Genomic DNA, 20,016 nt, shown 5'->3' on the forward strand with positions numbered 1-20,016 from the left:
TTGCTTCTGTTTAGCAGATTTATCGGTTCAAAATCTATTCAAAATCTATGAATGCATTATTAACATTTCCTTTTTTTTTTTTTTTTTTTTGTCTGGAAACTCAAACCAATAACCAATATCACTTTCATCAATAAAATTTAGCAGGAAAATTTACATTTATTTAAAAAAAAAAAAGTTAAGTTTAAGTGGCTTTTATGGCAAAGGTACCACAATCATATGCTGTTCATTCCTAGTCAAAAAACTCACACAAGCTGTTGACGACTGAATTTCATGCACAATTTTATTGAACAGTAATATAAAATACCTTTTCATAGTTGCGAGTGCATGCGTCATCTGCCAACAGTTTGAAAGTTAAATTATAAAAGCAAGGCTTCATTTTGTGTAGTGAATTACTTGGGCACTTAAGCATTTGTTAAAAAAAAACAAACAAAAAAAACACATTGATGGAGTTTGTTTTTTGTAAAGTATTTAGCAATAATAAACTGATATACAAAGCAGAATTAATTATAATAATAATATGCAAATTACACTTTTGTCTGTGGCAACTTTACGAAAAAAAAAGAAAAAGTAAAAAAAAAGAAAAAAGAAAAAAGAAAGAAAAGAAAAAAGTCTAAACCTAACAGCTATCATGCATTGAATTTCACATAGCACGTGAACACCTAAACATGCTAATTCAGACTACTGGTCTACATGCAAGCGTTTGTTTAAAACCATGATTCCTCATCCATATTAATAGTAGATGCTTTGATTACAAAACAAGTTAAAGGCCTGAAGCTTTTCCAAGTGTTATAGCTAAGAATGGCGGTACATTTCCAGGACTTGTCCACTAAGGTCACTACAGGTAAAAACAGGCCTTGGCAGCCAAGGTAATTCAATATTCTTAGTTAAGTCTTATAAAACATGCATAGGCAGATGCTTTCTATTAATCACCTTTTTCTTTCTTACTTTCCTTATCATTCTTTCTTTTTTCTTCCTTTTTAATTTTTTTTTTTACAGAACATAGGTGCTTTATATATATTTTTTTGTTTGATCTCAATGTTTGAAAAGCAGGGGAGAAAAAAAAAAAAAAAAAAAAAAAAAAAAAAAAAAAAAAAATCACAGAACTTCCAGCGAGCCACAATAAGTCTACCCCCAGCCCACCCAAATGAAAACAAAGACATATATGCAAATAATAAATGTAAATTCCAGTTTTTAACTCCAAGAAAATCCATATTCAGCAAGCTAGCTTGCAATTACACAGAAAGTAGGATCCAAGCACACACCAAAGAAACCTGAGGTAAGCATAATCTGTACAAAACCATAAAACGTTCCATTTTTGGCATTATAACAATGTTGCAACATTCTTTTAAGACTGCCTAATTTACTATAGAGCTAGTTTATAAGAGTAGCAAAAAAGGTATCAATAAATAATCCTTACTTAGTTTGTACACCCTTTTTATGTTAAAAACTTTTTTTTTTACGTTCTGTCCATTTTTAGTGCTGTATTTTTGTAAACGTACAATATTTAGTAAGAAGTTACACACACAAAAAGAGAAACAAACAAAAATCTTATATCCAGTAAGTAAAGGCCTTTTCACATAAGATCTCTCAGACGCCTGCTGTAATTCTTTATGCCGAAACCCAGATAATCCTCCCTCCCACAACAACTTTTTTTATGCCCCCCCCCCCAAAAAAAAGAGAAAAGAACAAAATTAAAGGCATATCCAAAGAGTGTCACTCTGAATTATGTTTGAAATGCTGCTCTCCCCCTCACCTCCTCTCTCCTTTATCTCTCTTGTCCTTCTTCCTTTTTCCTTTCCTCTAACTCCAACTTTCCTCTACACTCCAAATCCTTTCTTTCCCTCCATCAAATATGGCATGGAAAAAGATAGGGAGGGGCTTAATCGCTGCGGCGACCGTGTGGGAACGATGCAGGATCACTGGATATTGCCGCTGCCACTGCTGGCCTTGCCCTCAGTGCCGTTGGTTTCGGACGACAAAGCCTTATTGAGAGAGTTGAGGCTGGCGTCACAGGGCATGGCGTCTCGGCGGGGTGGCATTCGTTCATTGATGCGGTCCAGCCCTTTGGCCTCCTCGAAGCTGCTGATCTTGTGCTGAGGTGAGAAACCTTTGATTGCTGTAGTAGAAAAGAAGAAAGATAGTTCAACAAGTACACACTCCTTAGTTTATTTTGTAATTTATCTGTTTGAAATTCACACAGTACTTATAATAATATATTTGTAATACGTAAGCCAATGACAGAAAGTTGGAATCCAAGTTGCAATTTTCTTACAAATTCTTTACAAAAAAAGATTGTGAAGTGTGATATTTTATAATTTTACTTCAACAATCAATATACATCGTGCATATGAATACTCATGAATCATATATATACACACACAGTCTATGTCACATAGACAGACCAATATTTAGAAAAAGCAACATCTTGCAAAGCACTTTAAAAGTTGTTATTATATACAAGATATATGAAGAGAAAACAAAATATCCACACTGGTCACCAATCGTAGGACTACTGGGGCAGTGCTGGGTGGTCTCGGTTCTGGAGGGCCTTCGAATGAAGTAGCATTCTTTGTATCACTCAATGAGGCACTGCGAACATTTTCAAGGTATCCTGCACGAACCTGAGCATTCTCTGGCTATCTAGAACAGAGCTTCCCACCACGCTCAAAAACAAAATTTCAAGGAGGATGTATAAATGAAAAGCTAAAGGATGAAATCATCTGAATAACCAAATAAAAATCTTGATAAGACAAAAAATGACATAATGTAAATAAATGACTTGCCAAATATACACTAACAAGGAACTTGGTGCTAAGCTAACATCTCGGGTTATGACTATAACCCCGGTTCCCTGAGTAGGGAAAGAGACGCTGCATCAGAATGTTGATGCTATAGGAATGCTTCTGTGTGACACGTTATTAACGGTGACCAGCTGAAGCACATGTGAAATCAAGCCAATTGACCCTTCGCCGGGAGTTTCATTGACAAGGGATCTAACAATCCTAATGCAGAATCCGCCATTTTGTCCAACAAAACAGTCAGGAGTTAGAAGATTAACCTTGTTGGACTTGGAACTTGAAAAACTTGTGTGTACTGACATTCCTTCTCATGTTCATTCTCATTTATTTGATGCTATTAATTAAATAGTAGGAAGAGATGATCGGTTCATGAGCCGCTTGAGCTGAGGCGGTACAGCAATCTGTCACAACACATTAAAGAGCTCTGTCTTGTCTGTTGACGTGTTGTTAGTGTCCTCTTTGCTCCGCGATGTATTTTTCACTGTGTGGCATGACAGCGCCATGGCTTGTCAGATAAAGCAACAGTAGCTAAGGTGGGCAGGTCTTTGCGAAGGGTCAATTCTATTGACTGCCAGAAGTCATATGACGTAAAATATCTTATAGTCACATGACTATAAAATGCTAACTTCAGTGAACGTCATCAGCTTCTGACTGGCTGATAGAGGATACACAGGCATGCAGGAAGTATGGTAACGAGGAGCAGCGTGTTGTTCGATACTCAGGGAACCGTGGTTATAGTCATATCCAGAAAAAATCCATTTTGAGGGAATGCAACACTGCGTCAGAATGTTAATGCTATGGGACCGTCAATACCCACTACGCCATACTGAAAGGATGCCTGCTCTTAGAAATGTAAATCGTTTGCACACAAACTTAAGGAGCAAGAACCTGAGAGCCTGTAGAACTCATATTGAGACAGTAAAAAATTCTGTGTGAAGGAAGGACCATAGTTTTGCATCACAAATATCTTGTAAAAACCTCCCATATAGTAAAGCTTTAGAAGAGGCCACGCCCCGAGTAGAGTGGGTTCTAATGACTAGGGGTGAAGGTATTCCATGCCCCCTATGAGCCTCAGAAATAGCCCTCATAGTGGTGGACATAAATACTCCTGATCTGCAGATTGAAAAAGCGGAAGACAGAAGGCCTGAAGGACCACTGATCGTGGAACTGAGGAAGGTACCTTTGAAACATAATCAGGCCTAATATGTAGAATAGATTTGACTCCACATGGAGCAAACTCTAAGCAGGAGGAGGCAAAAGACAGGGCCTGCAAATCCCCTACTCTCTTTAGCAAATTAATGGTTAGGAGAAAACAACTGTAAGGCACAATCCCATTTCTACCCCTTACCCCTTCCCTTTCTCCTTCCCCTTTGTTTTGCGCGTTTACATGAAGGGCTAGGGGTGTCTCGATTCTCTTTTGGCTGGAGTGGTAGGGGGAAGGGCCAGATAGCCCTTCAAACAAAGTTTTTTCGGGACCACACTTCGAACAAAGGGGTATGAGAAATTTCCCTGCATACACCAACTACCGTGCTGCTAGAATGCATTTAGTGATCATGGTAGTGATATTTCCACTCAGGATCGATCACTTATGTGTTACCTGGCTGCCAGTTTCTCAGTAGCTTGCTAAACGTGCTATTTGAACAATGTGAACACAAATTAATACAGTTAAAAGAAATATCTGGTCATCCTTCATAGCGCTGTCGCTATTTACATCTCGTATCGTCTGTAAACTCTTGCGTTACCAAGGCAACAACTGACTCATTTGTATTACATTGCAAAGAGCTCCGCAGCACCACAGTAGAAAACGAAAGCATATCGATACCGACCGGCTCGGCACGGAATGGAATGTTTAAACGAACAGACTGGCCCGATGGAAAAGTGTCTCCACTAATCTTGTATGTTCTGTATCATTCTGTATTGTCTTGGGAAACTCGAAGGCTCTGTTTTTGAACTGAAACCGAGCGCCAAGTCCAAAATACAGCGCAAAACAATGTTGGGAGTGAGTAATCTGTTAAATGTGCTCATGCCTGATTTCTGTTGATATGCGCACTTCATTGCTGTTCATACTGGTTAAATGTTACAGGACACTAATAAAAGAAACTAGGTATGATGACGTGTGTAATGGTGTAGTAGTGATTTCCCATTTCATAGGGGAATATTTTTACCCCTACACCTTGCCAGTCTGTTTCAAGGGGCAAGGGGAAGGGTGAAGGGGTAGGCGAAGGGGTTTAAAATAGAATTGGGATTGGGCCTAAGAGTCAGAACTTTCTCAGAGGCTAACTCAAGAGGCTCAAATGGTGCCATGGCCAGACCTTCGAGGACAATAGCAAGGTCTCAAGAAGGCATTCTGGACTGGCAAAAAGGCCTAAGACATCTTGCTCCTCTCAGAAAACAAATGGCAGAAATGGCCACCAGATACACCTTAATTGTAGATGGGGTCAACTCAGAAAATCAGTCTTGCAAAAACTCCATCGCTGAACCAAGAGGGCAGTTAACTGGGTCCAGGTGATGCTCTCTGCACCACAAGGAAAACAGCCTCCACTTGAAGGAGTACAGTTTCCTAGTGGATGGAGCCCTAGCGCTTAGGATGGGCTCAGCAAACTCAGTTGAAAGATTAATACCTAGGAGTTGGTCACCCTAAGGGGCCAGACACATAGTCTCCATATCTTGGGTCCGGGGTGACAAATTATGCCCCCTGCTTGAGACAGAAGATCCCTCCAGACTGGAATCTCCCATGGAGAGCCATCCAGGAGAGATATTAGGTCAGTAAACCAAACTCAGGCCGGCCATAACAGGGCTATGAATAAGTTAATCCCATCCTGGTGTACCCATTTTAGGACTCCAGGAGCAGAGTGATCTGGGAAAATGCATACAGGCATAGCCCCGGGCAAGTCTGCACCATGGCATCCAGTCCCGAGCAGCTGTCTGGCCGACCCCAGCCTGTGAGGGAAGCATCACGGGACCTTGGGCCAAGAACCAAGAAGGATACTTATGTTTTTGCCTTCTGGGAAAACCCCTTGGTCTTGAGCCACCACTGTAATGATCTCATATATAATATGTCCAAAGGAATCATGTTGGACGCAGCTGCCGTTGAGTCCTAACAGTCTCTGAAACTGTTTGACAGTGACAGCTTGGCTCAGGCTAATTTTGCCCACAGCTACGAGGATCGACTCTATATGTGCAGGGGACAAACGTGCCTGCATAGTGGTTGAATCCCATTTTACCCCTAGAAAAGTGGTTCTTTGTACTGGAGAAAGCACACTCTTCCTGGAGTTTAGTCTCAAACCCAAGAACCTGAGCATTGAGATGTCATTCTTGCTCACATGAGGTGCTTGGGTTTGAGACTATACTATCCATGCACTTTGTGAAGGTGTGGGGTGACTGGAAGCTTTGCCCCCAAAAATGAATCTGAGGAACTTCCTGTGCTGGGGAAGGATGGATATATGGAAGTATGTGTTTTTTTTTGTTTTTTTTTTTTAAAATCTATCGTGACAAACCAGTCCTTGGATCTGATTTTAAACACAATTAACTTTTAGTGTCTTGAACCTGTATGAGTACAATTCAGAGGACAAATTCAAGATTGGATGTAACACCCCATCTTTCTTGGGAACTAGGGAACTTCTTTCACTGCCTCTGGGCCCAATTACCTTGATTACATCCAGCTCTTTTAGCAGGTTAGAAAGAGGAAGCGTTCATCCAATTTAATATATCGATGATGCCCCTGTTCCTTGGCTGGCCAGTCAAGATTCAATCTAGCCACAGCTCAAGTAACAACCTCCAATAACTCCTCATAAGTGGGGGAGAGGGATGGCGATTCCTCTAAATCCCCTGCCTTGATGCTGACCACATCCAAACTTGTTCAGATCAGAAGAAACTGTCAGGTGGGATCAGAAGAAATTGCGCCAAGCACACATAGCGCTTCCTGAAGACAAAGAAGCTGGATGTTCAATGCAGGCACCATTTTGTAGTCATGCGACGTGCCATTTCATGTCATTTGACTACTGGCAGCCAATAGAATTAGCGTGATTTCACACGTGCTTCAGAAACCAGTCCAGCAGAAGCATTTCCATAACGTCCCAACATTCTGACGCAGCGTTGAGTTCCACTGAAAGGGAACCATGTTACACCTGTTGAAAAATATGCAGCAAACTATAAGGAAATACAAAGATCAAATTGTTTTTTTTTTTTAATTGTATAACTCTCCAGTTATTTAGCAGAGGCTCTCCTATGTACAATGAACAAGATTTGTATTGCTGCATAGCACAGGGCAGACACAGGTTATTAACAGTGAAGAAACACAAGGACACAACACAGTCACAGAGTAACCACAAGGAGAAAAAAATTATGGATGAGAGTATCAACACAGTTGGCACCTCTTCCTCTAGAAGAAATGTTCAAGAACAACCACAGAACACTTAGGCTGTAAATAGCAGTTACAAACCTGCTATTTAGCAAGCAGCTGACATTGTTCTTGCTTTTTTATTCTTTTTAACTGAGGGAGACCCACAAATGTGTGAGTGTTTTGAGTCTAGAGCTAATGTTTAGCAATTTAAATGGACAATTTGTGCAAGAACAAATGACAACTACATCAGCTCATTGTTTTAAAGGGGTCCAGACAGTTTTAGGGTTATAAAAATACAATTTTGCATGAATGAGACTTGTGAATAGGCCAACATGGTGTTTGTGCCACATATAAGCACTCTGTGTTTGCAGAATATATATATTCTTATTGTAAATACACCAATATTGTCTATTGGAACATATTTTGAAATATAACTATTGTGCTTTCAATCTTGATGCATTGTTACCGTAATTTGTCTGATCACAGCTTTATCAACAAAACCTGTGTCGTCCACAACAGTTTGATCCCCTTTAAGACAATCATGGTTTTTTTTTGTGTTTCATCTTTTCTTTTCCTACTTCTGCTCAGCACACTAACAGTACAGTGTAATCTGGCCAAACACCCAACACACTACACAAGCTACATTGACATGGATGAACCCGGTGGAACCCTTTATCTGTTGCACAGATGCAACAGAAAGAGGGGAAGGGGCTGTAGACCTATTTACCTTTATCTGCCTCTATAGCCTCAATAGTAGCTGAAGAGAAGAAGAGGGGGGATTTCAAAACGAGTAAGAGAGGTGAGCAGAACAGGTTACATTTGTCCAGTCAGATGAACAGCAAAAGAGCCCAAATGGACACACAACATTATTATAAATACACTAGGCCCACTACAAGGCCAGGACGTAGGGAAATAAGAGGGTAGAGAGAGAAAGCAGGACGAATGATGGGTAGTTAGTTGCAGATGAGGCAATGTGACACATAGAGATTTGACTCTCACTATGAGAGGTGAGTTTGGGAGAATTGGAAATTAATGAGGAAGCCAAAGTACATCAGACTATGGTCAGTCAAAGCAATCAAAGGGATATGAATGAGATCAATGATTGTGTCTTCCATTGCTTTGGTTTAAAATTTGTATAATGTACCAGGAGAACTACTTCATTATTTATTGTGAATGGCAACACCAAAGCAAGGGGAAGTGACCCAAAAGCTGGGTTCAAGGGTTTTTAACAGCAACTTGTAAGACTGATTTTGTGTTTTTTTGGTAAAAACAATGGCTTTCTTTGAAGTCGTGTCAGCTTACAGATTCAGAAAAACCACCATCCTTGCTTTGTTTATGATTATCTTCAACTTACCTCCATCTACATTCAACTTACAATTATCACAAGTATTCATATAAAACTACAAGAATACACCGAAAAAAAGTTCAGAACAGCACACACACACATACATTAAAGCTAAATGCTAAAGACATCAGCTGTGATGGAGGCACAACATTGCAGTAAAAGCACAATGATGTCCATGTGTAGACAAAAGCGGGGCATCTGTTGTGATTCTACCAATGCTGTAGCAGAACATCGCTGACATCACTCTGTCTCTGGCATGTTCCCATACCAACTAGCCACATGCAAACATGGCCACTCATTTCAAATTTGGGTAACGTTGTATAGTTTTTAAAAACTAAAGCTAAATCTAAAGGAAAACATAAGCAGTGAAATTACTGTGTAGAATCAAGTGTTTCCGAGTAAAGTAATAGACAGAACATGCCAGTACGACAAGAGCAAGTTTGATTTCTGCCTTGATTTGTGAAAGACAAGACCAATTATTAAATTATCCTTATTTCATTCACATCTTGTCAGTTTTGTGTATTCTGTGTAAATGGGCATGATGTTACTGATATAAGTTAAGCCTTAATAAAGAATCACTTGACAATGTGATAAAAATTACATAATTATTCATGCCTCTGTGTAATGATGACAAAACAGCACTTTGTATTTTGTGTGTTTTGGGTTCATTCTTCCCTTTCTGATTCACTATGTCCAGCATCACAACAATGTCATTTATTTGAATAATTGCAAGGAGACTCCATCAAATCAAAAGCAGCTCTGTGTTTTTAGTTCATGTCTGTTAGCATGTCTCCTGAAATTAATTTTAATTATCTAACTTAATTAAAATAATAATAATAATAATAATAATAATAATAATAATAATAATTTAACATTTAAAATGTGTCCTCTTCCTCTAAATTCCAGTTTGAACAGAAATTAAACTACAGTTCAAAATTTGGGGGTCAGTAAGGTTTTTGTCAGGACTGCATTTATTTGACAAAAAATACAGTAAAAACAGTAATATTGTGAAATATTATTACTATTTGAGGCAATTAGTCTCATGACATGAGAAACAAATTGCATTCATTAACTAATTTCATTTTAATTTTGTGGCCTTTAAGAGTCTTGTTATTCTTATAAAGCAATCAATAAGTCTAATTGTGCTAGTTTTGCTCTTATGTTAATTGCAACCAAATTCTCTGATCTTTAAGAGATCCTCAGTCTTTAGGATTCCTTACTGATATCTTGTCCACCAAAAGCAGTGTTAAATCTGGACGCAGTGAATCTAAGGTTAAAATTATACTGAGAACATGTTCCTTGAACAATGATTCTATATTGTACGAAAGCATTTGTGTTGATTGACTTGGGGCTCCTTTGAATAAATGGTGGCAAAGAGTGAAACTATGTTTCTTAAGAACAGATGATCTGAATTATACTTGCACAACTGATTATACCTGCGGTTTCTAGGGAGACAGGAGAATGAAGAAGAGACAATATTTGGAAAAGATTGGAAAGACAGAGAGAGAGAGAGGGAGAGAGAGATAAAAGCCAAAGGAAGCAAAGAGGAAAGAATATAAGTTTTATAACACAACCACCAGAGGGTGCAGTGAGTATACATTAAATAAAAATATCAGACTGTGCATATTTGAACATTACATATGTGTTAAGCTGAAATAGAGTAGACTCTGTTTTAAATGTGAAAACACTACCTGGGGAAATTAAAAGATGTAAATTATCTCTAAACGTACTGATTAATACTGCAAAATTAACAGCCATGGAAAGAGCTCTGATGTGGAAAGAAAGTTTAAAGTGATCTACATATTCCTAACCACAAGACCTTGAGTGTGTGCGCACGCGTCTTACCATTCTGGAGTTTCTCTTTGCCTCCAGATAGAACGCCACTGGGCAGCATGCCAGTTGGAGTGAGACCTTTCAGTGTCAGAACGCTCTCACTCTCTTCTCTATAACAGAAACATGTTGTTGTTACGTACAATACTTACACACAAAGATAAAAAAAAAAAAAAAAAAAAAAACACAAAACCGAAAACACACACACATAACTGCCAATGGCAAAAGAATTTAGTCATCTTTAAATCTATAATACTTAACGACCAATTAACTTTTTTTGCACTGTTTATATCAAAAAGTATCTTTGCCCCAAGCACAAATGAATTATTTAGCAGATCGTTTGATGATCTTTCATTTCTCTTATTGGTCTGGAAAAAAAAAAAAAAAAAAAAAAAAAAAACTTCCTCAAGGTTCGAAACAATCATAGCTGATTGTCCGAGATAGTGGAAAGGTGGATCAAGGCTTCCACAATGGTAAAAGCTGTGACAGATCTTTTCTTTAGCAGATTGTTTGCAGGTCTTTGACTTCACTTACATAAGCAAGAGTCAGATTATCATTCTCACAATTCAGTTTAAACCATGTATTATGATGCAGTTCCATATGAAGTTATTAGCTACTAGCAAAGATACTATGTAATCTAACACGATTAAAGAATCTAATCTAACGTGTTTCTACTCGCATTTGATACTAGTTTTCATTTTGCATTTGTACAAAAAGGAAAAAAAGTTGGCACACCACAGCTCCATAAATACAGAAATAATTTTTTTTCAATTATTGCACATTATCACCAAAAAGTGATGTTTCAAACCATATGGCTCTTCATCAGACAATGAAATTATTAGTCCCTTATAAACATCAGAGTATTACATCGCATGATAGACAACACGACTACATCACCTGATTAAAAAAACAAACAAACAAAAATATTAATATGTATACATGTAGTACCATAATGATGTCAACAATGGCATCACCGTCCCGTATACGGGAATCGATATTTGACCACTGTTTTTTGTTACAAATTATGCAGTAACAGTAATAGATTAATTTATGACAGGAGTGCCCCTCAAAAATATACATCGTAATAGGAGTTTTGAATATTTTCACAAAAATAATTTTGTGTTGCCTTTGTCCCTATAAAATATTTAAGTCATTTGAAAGCTTAAAACCTCAAAATTCATCCTGTGAAAACCATTTTGAAATCAGACATTGCGTTACCATGGAAATTGTACCTCAAAATCTTTTAGCAGTCTCCTCCCCCTAAGTGCGGGGTGTCATATTACGGTCTTTTAGAATCAAAACTTTTTATAATCTTGACAAAATACATATCGTTGGAAAGGTCTGAGTCTCAAGATTCCATATTTGGTGATTATTTTGTTATAGAAGTAATATTGAAAGAGAAATTTATGCATTTGTCACAGAAAAATGCATCAACATAATTCAATGGAATTTGGGTGTCACCCGGTGGCTTTTTTTGGTATAACGCCTAAAAAAATTGCATAGGAACCTCAATTTTTTTAATATCAACTTCAAATTTGGAACACAACTTATTGAGACATATGGCTTTAATTTTATAGCAATTTTGGATTAAAAACTATTTTGTAAAATATTTATTTTATATAAAATATAATAAAGTATATTATATTTTAATACATTTTATTTATAGTAAATTTAAACTTGTATAACTTTTTTAATACTTTCATGTTTTGAAATTATTTAACAGCCACAATAATCTGCTGATTGCCTTCTTTAAAAAGAGACCAACCTTATGTCTGTATTCAAAAGTGTTCATGAATTATAACAATTCAAGTTCGGATAGTGCACTTTTATGTCTAGGTTTAAAAATGGGGGGTGACAGTTAAGGGGTTAAATGAAAAGGCAAAAAACAAAAACAAAACACAAACATTTTATCATCCTCTTACTGGGAAGACATTTAAGATCCGAGGAATGATTTCCTGTAAGACTTGCCCTTGTGGACTTTGCTACATTGGTAAAACTAGCAGACAGCTTAAAATCTGTATCTCTGAACATCAAAGTGCTATCAGACATCATGACCCTAAGGAATCCAGTAACAAAAACTGTTTTTAAGTTGAGACATTCAGATTTCACAAGTTTGTATACTGACACAGAAGCAGTAAAGTTGTGCTGAAGAGGGTGTGGAATTAACTATTTAGTTTTAAAGCATGAAAGGATTTACACTTTGGACACAATATCACCCAATGGTCTTAATGAAGAGTTTGATATTCGGTCTTGTCTTTAATAATTTATAATGGCTTTTTCTGTGATATTCTGTTTGGGTGCAGCAAGGTGACAGTTGTTAGAGATGGTTATTATGATAGTTATTTGATGTTTTCACTTTCAATCTAGTTTAGCTGTTTTATTCAGATGTCAATGTTCACATCATTATGGTACAAACACATATTATTTTTTAATGTGATGTAGTCATGTGGTCTATCATGTGATGTAATACTCTGATGTATATAACGGCCTAATAATTTCATTGTTCTATGAAGAGCCATATGTACAGTGGCTGAGAGAGCTCAATGATCTGCAACTGAAGAAAACACATTAAGTCAACACATGCTACAAATACTCACAATGCAACCAAATACAGAAATAAGCTGCAAATAGCACAAAGCTCAACAAAAACACCAGCAAATTAAGAAAACAATAAGTTTGAAAACATATGCTGCATATACTCACAATGTAACCAATAACAGAAACACGCTGCAAATTGCACAAGCCACAACGGAAATGTTTCAAGGGGACCCAACAAGTGACAAAAATGACTGGGACATGCTTATTGTTCAATGTCTACTTGTCCGTGGTGTTGTCGATGACCTGATGACTGATTATATGCGAGTTGTGAGTTTCTGTATTTGGTCCCGTTGTGAGTATTTGCAGCACACATGTTGTCAAACTGATGAAGAAGTTCTTCATTTGCTGGTGTTTTTTCTATTGGCATGTGTGTTCTTCAGCTGCAGCACGTTAAGCTCTTTCAGCCACCATACAAATGGCTCGAACATGCAATAATAAATATATATATTATATATATATATATATATATATATATATATATATATATATATATATATATATATATATATATATATATATATATATATATATATATATATATATATATATATATCGTGGTGGGGTGTGCCAACTTTTTCCAGTTTATTTATTTATTGAGCAACCTCACTGAGCTTTTTGCCTGCCGAATGTATGCACTTTATATAATTTCATCTTGCACATGTACACAAAGTCATCTTACCGAAGAACCGAGAAAACTCGAGCCATCTTTCCAATGGCACGGATCTTGTTTCGGATTACCTCCTTGCGCGCAGAAGCTGTGGCACCTGTGTGACACACACACGCATATATTTGGGTGTAAGTGTTACATAACAGTATACAAACTAAAACAACCCTTAAAAACATGCTTGAACAGTCACTTCATTAAAACGCAACCGGCCACTTCATCTCCAAACCTCACAACTTCAAACGTTCACAAGCCATAATTACATCCTGACTTTAATGTCCAGAAAGACAAATGACTACACTGGGTGAACACTTCCTTTGGAGTATAATTACCCAGACGGGTGACTGTAGGGGAAACTCAGTTGGCAGAACGTGCTGTCTCAGCACACTAAGGGCAGATCAATAGAAATCCTCACAGTGGCCCACACCTCAGGACTGAAATGCATGCTAAGCATTCTGTTAGCCTGCTATCGATCCTTATAGTCATGGATATGGTTAGGTTAATCATAGTGCAATCCATTACAGATGCTAAAGAGAAGAACCTTGTTGGTTTTAATTGAGATTCTACCTAGTTCATCAAGGTAAGATTACAGACAACAGTGTGATGAGAAAATAACAATACAAGGGAGTGTCTTGCATATGAACAGGTTGCAGCCCAGACTTTCGAGTGTTTGACTGAATGTTACATTTGTTTAAGCTTTGCTGATACAAACCCGATTCCAAAAAAGTTGGGACACTGTACAAATTGTGAACAAAAAAGGAATGCAATAATTTACAAATCTCATAAACTTATATTTTATTCACAATAGAATATAGATAACATATAAAATGTTGAAAGTGAGACATTTTGAAATGTCGTGCCAAATATTGGCTCCTTTCGGATTTCATGAGAGCTACACATTCCAAAAAAGTTGGGACAGGTAGCAATACGAGGCCGGAAAGGTTAAATGTACATATAAGGAACAGCTGGAGGACCAATTTTCAACTTATTAGGTCAATTGGCAACATGATTGAGTATAAAAAGAGCCTCTAAGAGTGGCAGTGTCTCTCAGAAGTCAAGATGGGCAGAGGATCACCAATTCCCCCAATGCTGCATCGAAAAATAGTGGAGCAATATCAGAAAGGAGTTTCTCAGAGAAAAATTGCAAAGAGTTTGAAGTTATCATCATCTACAGTGCATAATATCATCCAAAGATTCAGAGAATCTGGAACAATCTCTGTGCGTAAGGGTCTATAAAAAGAAGAGGGGATGCCACACAGTGGTAAACATGGCCTTGTCCCAACTTTTTTGAGATGTGTTGATGCCATGAAATTTAAAATCAACTTATTTTACCCTTATTATACATTTTCTCAGTTTAAACATTTGACATGTCATCTATGTTGTATTTTGAATGAAATATTGAAATTTGAAACTTCCACATCATTGCATTCTGTTTTTATTCACAATTTGTACAGTGTACCAACTTTTTTGGAATCAGGTTTGTACATCGACCCTAAAATGTATTTGGACACTTAAGGCACTATTAAAAGGATTTGACTGTCACACAGAAAATATAAAAAAAAATAACAGAACCACTTTTCACCAGCTCGTCTCAAAGTGATTTTTAGTGGATATACTCAAAAGTTTCACACAGGTGTCTAACCACAGTTGTAGTTCACAAATATGTACTGTAAGTACTTATGTGTCTAAATTAGAAGTCACATCATTCAAAAAAAGACTAATTGATTAGTGAGGTCAATTCATTTTAGATTGATAGTTTTGATATTTTAAGCAGTGGTTACAGCCACAGACATTCAGACAGACATCTTAGGCTGCTGTGTCAGCTTCTTTGTGTCAAGTTAAAGAGGTCCACTCTCTAGAGCCCTGCTTTCTGTTATATACTGTTGAGCTCTGTCCAGCTTTTTTGTACATAAGAACTTATGTAAAGGACCCCAAAAACCATGGTTGACCACCCTAGATATCCAGGGCTTGTTTAATACTAGTTTACCAGTCATTCAACTCACTGAGTAGTTGTTTTTGGAGTATTTATCACTAGTTTAAATACTTTTTGGTATTACTATATTTATACAGAGTTGGAAAACTTGGAAAATGGCAAACAAATGGTAGGGGAGGATGACAATGTGAGGTGAATTGGTATGAGAGACAGAATATAAAAGATGAAGGCACTGTGCTCTGCAAACTCATATACTCATCAGTTTGTTCTTATTTGAGAACAATGTTAGTGGTCTACCTGATAAATGGCATACTCACCTCACTTAGTAAATGAAATTCTTGACTTTTCAAACAGTGCAAGCAATTCACACACAACTAGCAATGGCCTTTTCATAGTTTGAAATAACAATGTCAATAATTCATCCAGTTCTGGTAACCAGGGTGCTTGAAACATAAGAATTAGTATCTATGGATATTATAAGTACGTTCATTAGTGTATTTTTGGTGTTAGCTTAATCAACCAACTATAAAAAAGGTACAAACAAGAGGCAGGACTGCACACCGCATTGGATTGTGGGAGGCTGTACCTTTCTTTGGCCCATATATTAGCTGTCCTTCTCAAGATACACCCCCAGAAGAAACAGAAAAAGAACAGAAGAATGATCAGTGAATGGCTGAGGAATGACAGGGAGAGAAAGAGAGCAAAAAAGCACATCCATCAAAGAAATAAAAGAGAAGAAATGGATCAAAGAAGTCTGAAAAAAGAGAAAGAGATTCATTAGATGAAGCAACAGAAGTAATATTTGAGAGGGAGAGAGATGGACAAAATGAGTAAAAAAAAAGAGAGAAAAGAAAAATAAAATAAAGAATATTTAATGAATATTTGGGGGAAAAAAACAGAGAGTGAGAGTGTAGCATCAGAGCATGATGGGATGTTAGTGTGCTTTACCAAAGCTGTCAATCGTTTATTTGTCATCTGACTGTTTATTTTGAATAGCAATTAATTGCATTTTTTTCTTACCAGTCTTTGTTCTTTGATTATTTAATTCAAATGTCTGAGACCACACTGAAAATCTGAATAAATTTTTAAATTTGTAATTAAAAAATGCAAACAAAGTAATGTTATAAGAGAGTTATAAGTGAAATATTTAAAATTCTGCACTAACATCTCTAACTCAGATGTTCTTGCTTCCACACACTGCTTTCAATAAAGAAGAAAAAAAAAAAAACTTAAGTTTTAAATTAATAAATTTTTCAAATTTTCTCTTGTAATTGCTAATGACAAAATTATGTATGGAAAAACATTCAATAAAATTCAAAATAAAAACAGTATTTCAGACACTAGTGATCTCAGACATTTGGAACGCAGTGTATGCGTTTATAACATACTAAATATTATAATACTTGGTTCCTGTTTTACCATCTGTCCTATTGAATCTCATTTGGCTTATATTTAAGTGCTGTATGTACCATAATATTTTGCTGAGATTTAGGAAACGTGCCAATTTCAAATACTTGTTTCTCAGAAAAACAATGCTACAGCCAGTTATTGTTCTTTGAAATGTGCTGTCCTTTTTGGAATGTCTGTTTTTGTTTTGGTCAGTGTGATCCAGCCCACAGCCACTATACTCAATAGTATTTCGACACCCTGGGTTGCCAGTTGGTGGAAAACACAGTGTATTGCAGCCACGAAAGCCAGCAAACGAACTGGGTCAGAGATCGCAGATTCTACCTGACATTAAAAAGCCTTGTCAATAAAAAAAACATGGTAAACGTATACATTAGCTGATCAACGTACAGTGTAAGGCTCGTCGCTTTCCATTGTCAATTGTGCTCGTTCCTGTTAAGTCTTCTCAATCTGGCACCCTGCGTGTATGATGGAATCTGAAGAGGAGGAGGGCACGAGGGAAAAAACTCTCTCCAATATTTTGAATTTGGACTGCAGTACCCATTTCAACTGCTAGCTGTCAATATTACATAATGTACTTTTAAAATTTGACATAAAAGCTGTTAGAAACAGAAAGGCACTCCGTATGGAGAGTGATGTCATTTCCTGCTGATGTGTATGGGTGAATCTATTACCGTCTAACATCTTGTTGGTATGTTTTGCATAAGATTTAAACATCAGCTAGCAACTGACTGTCATTTAGCAGACACTTTTTCCCGAATGTAAATGACAGTGTAATAAATGCAGGAACAGTGCAAATGAAATGCCTTGTTCACAGACAAAACCTTCTCTCCAACATGTAGATAGTAAAAGAATCAGGTCCTTTTGAGTTGTAAGACCAGCAGCATCTAAATAACTTAAGGGCAAAAGATCTGGTAATATTCCAGATTTATTTCAAGGGTAAAAAGACAGAGGGCGCCCCCTTGTGAACCCATCCATGCACTCTACTTTCAAACTTGTAAGTGGGTGATTGCGTACATCTGAATTTCTTACCATCTATCTCTTCATCAGTGGTCAGCTCATCATTGGAGCAGATGCTCAAGACATTTACCAGCATCTCAGTCACTACGGGAACAAGAAAGAGTTTGTTTGCTGCACTTATTGAGGATTTCATGCAACATAAAATCTGTTGTAGGCAAATCGTTTACCTTTCTCCCCAACGAAGGGCAAAGACCAAGTGAAGACATCCATGAAGTTAGGCAGCCAGTAAGGATGAGGAGAACAGTTAAACTGTCGAATGTTCATGACATTATTCTCATATTTCAGCACAGCAGCTGTATAAGAAAGAAAGGTACAAGAAGAAGGGAAAGCATAAAGAGAGAGTATGGGAAAGTCAAATTAAATAAATGATACAGCTGGACTCTGTCAAATGCTACAACAGAATTCAACACTGTCTCAGATGTACGACACACACACACACACACACACACACACACACACACACACACACACACACACACACACACACACACACACACACACACACCGAAGCATCTGTTTAAATGGTTATTTTCCCTCAAAGAGTCCATCAGCTCAGTTTAGAGGCAGCCACGTGAAACTTCTTTCCCCCTACAGCTACCTACATCTCCTCTTTTTCACAATTTTCTAACACAATTTTCACTCACTTGCTATATAATTAGTCCATTAACACTATCAATATCATTTAAGCAGAGGACATGCATGCACAACTGGAATTCTGTAATTTCTAAATCATCAACAAACCACCACAGTATCATTTCCACCACATCTCAAATGATGTTTTGTGTTTGATAAAAATCTGTGGTGGTAATGTGGTGGATATGACATTCATTTTTTGAAAAAAAACCTGCCAATTCTTTTGTCTTGCTAAGCATTTTATGTTTCTTAAATACACAGAACTCGATTAATAGATTGAAAACAACAAACCTGTACAAATAAAATTTCCTTGATTTTTCCTTTTTTCCTTCACCCATCATGTCTTGGGACTCAAAACACTCTATAATAGATGTGGAATCTTCAAAACATATTTTTGAACTACCAAAACTAAGGAATGAGAATCTCTCAAAATAATGAAAATAGTACCATGGTATTTCCATTTTTAGACATGATCCAGTAGTTAAACAATGCTATAGTATATGAACATAGAAATTATTAAGTAATATGAGTGGCTTATATAAAAAAATATATAAAAGTACCATGTTATTATCATTACTTCTTTAAGGTACAGCCACAGTTTTGTTAATAAGGGAAAAGACTATTAAGATCTCCATATATCATTTGACAATCCAGAAAATGAATTTTACTTTTAACTTCTATGTTGTGTATTTTTAATGAAAACTTCCTGGAAGTGGCTCACTCCATACGATCAACAATCCTGTCGCTGTGGCGACCATGCCCTAGATCTGTCGAAAGTCGACACCACACATTACTACTCATGGAGGGGGACTTTCCCGTCCCATCTTCTTAGTGGTGTTTGAGAATAGCAGGTTGTCAAACATGGAGTGGCTAGCAGGTGTCAATCACATGTCAAATACCAGACATAAAAGACCTGAAGATACTGTACACTGAACATAAACACGCCTTAAATGTCACTCACGGTCTACTGCCCAGACTGCATTATCAGAAAATGCAACATTGCTATTAATTACATAAAATATTATCTTTCCTCAGTCTATAATTAGGTGACGGTCCACACCATAAATGCTTTCGAAAAGCTGACCTTAAAGTCCACCCACAGAAACAGCAGAGGTTGTGCCTGACTGAGAGGGAGAGAAAAACCTAACTTCCCTCCAAACAACACAAACTTTAAAAATTAAAATGTTTCTGTGGAATAAACTAGAAGGGAAGAGGAAAAGGAAAAATTCGAAGAAAATTAGATATGCGGTCCACTACCACTAGATGTCTCTCTACATTTTAAATCACAAACCAACTTTGTTTATGCACCATTTTAATCACCATCCAGTGTTGTTGCAATTCACTTACATTGTCTTGAAGTGTGATGCATGATATATTGTGTTTAGCAACTTAGTTAATCTAGTAGTTAAACTACATGTAGAATGATTATTTTAAAAAATGTGTTTC

At 37.0% G+C, this 20,016-nt stretch overlaps 1 protein-coding gene across 6 annotated transcripts in view; it reads right to left on the reverse strand.

Annotated features, from left to right (window-relative positions):
* Nucleotides 1-262: 262 nt before the first annotated feature.
* Nucleotides 263-20,016, reverse strand: part of LOC125265608 (serine/threonine-protein phosphatase 2B catalytic subunit alpha isoform) — a 132,754-nt gene continuing 113,000 nt past the window's right edge. The window contains exons 9-16 of one of the 6 annotated variants that reach the window (XM_048185930.1): nucleotides 18,105-18,230; nucleotides 17,950-18,021; nucleotides 16,097-16,123; nucleotides 13,593-13,677; nucleotides 10,331-10,428; nucleotides 9,922-9,930; nucleotides 7,868-7,897; nucleotides 263-2,116 (exon numbers count right to left, since the gene is read on the reverse strand). In XM_048185930.1, the coding sequence (XP_048041887.1) occupies nucleotides 1,917-2,116; nucleotides 7,868-7,897; nucleotides 9,922-9,930; nucleotides 10,331-10,428; nucleotides 13,593-13,677; nucleotides 16,097-16,123; nucleotides 17,950-18,021; nucleotides 18,105-18,230 (647 nt within the window). In that variant the 3' untranslated portion in view covers nucleotides 263-1,916. The remainder of the gene's footprint in view (nucleotides 2,117-7,867; nucleotides 7,898-9,921; nucleotides 9,931-10,330; nucleotides 10,429-13,592; nucleotides 13,678-16,096; nucleotides 16,124-17,949; nucleotides 18,022-18,104; nucleotides 18,231-20,016) is intronic. The other 5 variants (XM_048185934.1, XM_048185931.1, XM_048185935.1 and 2 more) reach the window with 5 other exon arrangements.

Source organism: Megalobrama amblycephala, linkage group LG3 (genome assembly GCF_018812025.1).
Source record: "Megalobrama amblycephala isolate DHTTF-2021 linkage group LG3, ASM1881202v1, whole genome shotgun sequence".
NCBI classification, from domain to species: Eukaryota; Metazoa; Chordata; class Actinopteri; order Cypriniformes; family Xenocyprididae; genus Megalobrama; species Megalobrama amblycephala.